Source organism: Sinocyclocheilus anshuiensis, unplaced genomic scaffold, assembly GCF_001515605.1.
Source record: "Sinocyclocheilus anshuiensis isolate Anshui unplaced genomic scaffold, SAMN03320099.WGS_v1.1 scaffold210, whole genome shotgun sequence".
Lineage (NCBI taxonomy): Eukaryota > Metazoa > Chordata > Actinopteri > Cypriniformes > Cyprinidae > Sinocyclocheilus > Sinocyclocheilus anshuiensis.
In genome coordinates, this window is record NW_015547666.1 from 340050 (window position 1) to 343233 (window position 3184).

At 38.8% G+C, this 3184-nt stretch overlaps 1 protein-coding gene across 1 annotated transcript in view; it reads left to right on the plus strand.

Moving 5' to 3' along the window:
- Positions 1–3184, plus strand: part of pdzph1 (PDZ and pleckstrin homology domains 1) — a 25999-nt gene that overhangs the window by 7959 nt on the left and 14856 nt on the right. The window contains exons 7-9 of the mRNA XM_016504936.1: positions 176–286; positions 2006–2184; positions 2273–2430. Of these exons, the coding sequence (XP_016360422.1) occupies positions 176–286; positions 2006–2184; positions 2273–2430 (448 nt within the window). The remainder of the gene's footprint in view (positions 1–175; positions 287–2005; positions 2185–2272; positions 2431–3184) is intronic.

The window sequence follows — 3184 nt, forward strand, 5'->3', positions numbered from 1 at the left end:
TGTGTGTGTGTTCACTGCTGTGTGTGTGCACTTTGGATGGATAAATGCAGAGCACTAATTCCGAGTATGGGTCACCATACTTGGCCACATGTCACGTCACTTCACTTCACTTCAAAAAGTGCGCCGTTCATGGGCCATGTTCCTCAGATGTTGAGAGCTCAGATGGCTGTTTCAGATGGAGCAGCGGAGGAGGCAGGCCTGCAGGTTGGAGATTATGTGCTGGCGGTCAACGGCACCGATGTCACAATGGTGCCACACTCAGAAGCGGCTGACCTCGCATGGCAAGGTAGTGTGCACACTCAGACAACATTATTCCTGCATTTCTCATAAACAAGGTTTTGATATTTTGAGGTGATTTTAGATTTAGATTAAGGTTTGTTGGTTTCATGCTCAGTTTTCTCTGTAACCATTTACTGTACATTGACTGGTAGCTTGACATATAGTTGCAGTGTTGGGAAGTAACTAGTTACATGTAACTAAATTACGTAATTTTATTACAAAATAATAAGGTTATAATTTATTTTAAGGTGTCCTTGTTACAGTGTAATTATACATTTAGGTACTGAGTAATATTAATGAACAACATGTACTTACTATATGGTTAGGGTTAGGATTAGTGTTACTTGCATGTAATTACGCAAATGCAAGTTTATATCTCCTAGTTCGGACTTTATAACTTGATTCAACTCAACAATTGCGAGTTTGTCAATTCTGAGGAAAAAAAGCCAGAAGTGTGGGATTATAAACTAAAATTGTGAGATATAATCTCGGAATTGCAAGAAAATGTCAGAATTTTGAAATATAAACTCAAAATTACATTTTTTATTCTTTTATTCCATGGCTTGAATAGACTGCTGTGTTAAAACTGTCATTTTCTGCCACCAGATAGGCTCCGACCACAAAAAACGTCATCACTGTTTGCAAACACTGAAATTGGTTTATTTTGTGAAACCTTACTATGTATATGGAATAACCGTTTTATAAAAGCAATAAGCCCCGTGAAGCCGTGGTTTACAGTGAGTTTATAACAGCTAAGGGGGTTTTAGGCACTCCGCTTCGCATCGTAACAATGCCCCTTAGCTGTTATAAATTCACTGTAAACCACGGCTTCACGGGGCTTATTGCTTTATTATGCATAATTTATTGTTATTATAATAGTAAGTAACGTGTAACAAGGATGCCTTAAAATAAAGTGTTACCCAAAATAAATGTAATTTTAATCAGTTACAGTTACTGAGAATGTAATTGTATTAAATTACAGTTACTTATGAAAATGTTAACAATTACAAAGAGGGTTACATCTGAATATTTTCACACATCCACATACAGACTTAAACATTTTTTCATAACTTGCACTGACTGCTCTAAAATATGAGACACCAATGTTTCAGGAGTTTAGGACACAGAATAGGACACATGCTTCTTCGATAACTGTTTTATTTCTTATTTGGGTTTATGTCTATGCTTTATTTTTTTTAAGATGACCTGTTTTTTTCCAGTGCCAGTGTTTCCTGACGTAGCTATGCAAGATTTGATTTGCAAAAACTGTATCATAGCTATATTAATAGCTGTATTTAACCTCAGAATGATTTTGAAGTAAGTCTGATTTTGTGGTGGCTGTGCTTTAAAATGAAATTATTATAATCTTAATTCAAGTGATGAAGGATTTCGAAAGTCTGACAGTAAGGTGTAAGGTTAACCCTGCCTGGTTTACATGTTTGCAAATGATTAACAGTTGAAAATATTAGAAATTTAGAGAAGTAATAAAAAGTAATCAGTTACATTACTTGAATAAAGCAATTGAAATAGGTACACTACTTATTACATTTTAAACCGGGTAACTTGTAATCTGTAACCTATTACATTTCCAAAGTAACCTTCCCAACACTGTATAGTTGCAATGGTTTTTATAGTGGACTATCAAAATAAAGTGTGCTATTGTATAACTTCATGACATCAGTTTGTGTCTAATTGTTTTGTGTGATTTCTGGTTCGAATTATAAAGGCCCAGACATTTTGACTCTGACCATTGGCTCGGACATCGGTCGAATGCCGAACACTCCTCGACCGACGTGCAGGGGTTACTTGCATAAGAGAACTCAGTCCAGTTTGCTGAAGGGCTGGAGAAAGAGGTGGTTCGTGCTCAGACACGACTGCTGCCTCTGTTACTACAGAAACAAGCGCGTGAGTGCAGCTTTCTGTTTCAACCGGACAGATGAACCTGCAAAATCTGAATGTGCAATGCCATATAAACTTGGTTTCTCGTTGGCAGGATGAAGGGAAGAGCCGAGCTCTGTCTGTGGTGAGTCTGGAAGGGGCGCTGGTGGAGGCCGACAGCAGTTTAGGAAAGCCGTTTGTGTTCAGATGCTGCCCTGTGTCTGGGAACCGAGTTTACTACCTGTGTGCCACATCAAACCAAGAGATGAAGAGGTGAGAACGTACAGTACTTTTATAAACGGAGAGATTTATTAAACGTAGTCAGGCTGTGTGACACTGCAGCTGATCTCAAAACAGTTTGGCTCTTCCAGTAACAAGCTGCAGTGATGGTGTACCATAACAAAACACTACACCAGGGCTGTCCAAACTCGGTCCTGGAGGGCCGGTGTCCTGCAGAGTTTAGCTCCAACTTGCCTCAACAACACCTGAACCAGCTAATCAAGCTCTTACTAGACACACCAGCCCTCCAGGACCGAGTTTGGACAGCCCTGCACTACACTATGAAGCAGCAATGTAAAGTCATTTTGGTCAATTGGTTAGTCTGCTAAATAAACACTGATAAAAAAACAAAAAATCACAGATTTATGGTTCCTTCACAGCTTACTGTTTTGATATTGAAATATATAGTTAAATGCTGTTTTGTGTGTGTTTTAATGGCTATATTTAGTGTAAATTTATTTTAAAGGTTTAAAGCAGCACTATGTAACTGTTTCTGTGTTCAAAATGTATATAATGAGCGAGTACATCATGAATTCGTCTTCCAAACCGCGTTTTTGTCTTATTCCGAATCACTTATATTTGGACTATTGTGGCCTGGTCGGGTCGTCACCGCTGCGGAGTAACACATACCTGCGTGAATCGCCATAGACATAAACTTAGAGAAGTAGCTCCGGCTGGAATGTTCTTCCGCGGGATGCGTGCAGTTCTGTTTATTAACCGCTAGAGCGCCAAAAGTTACATAGTGCTG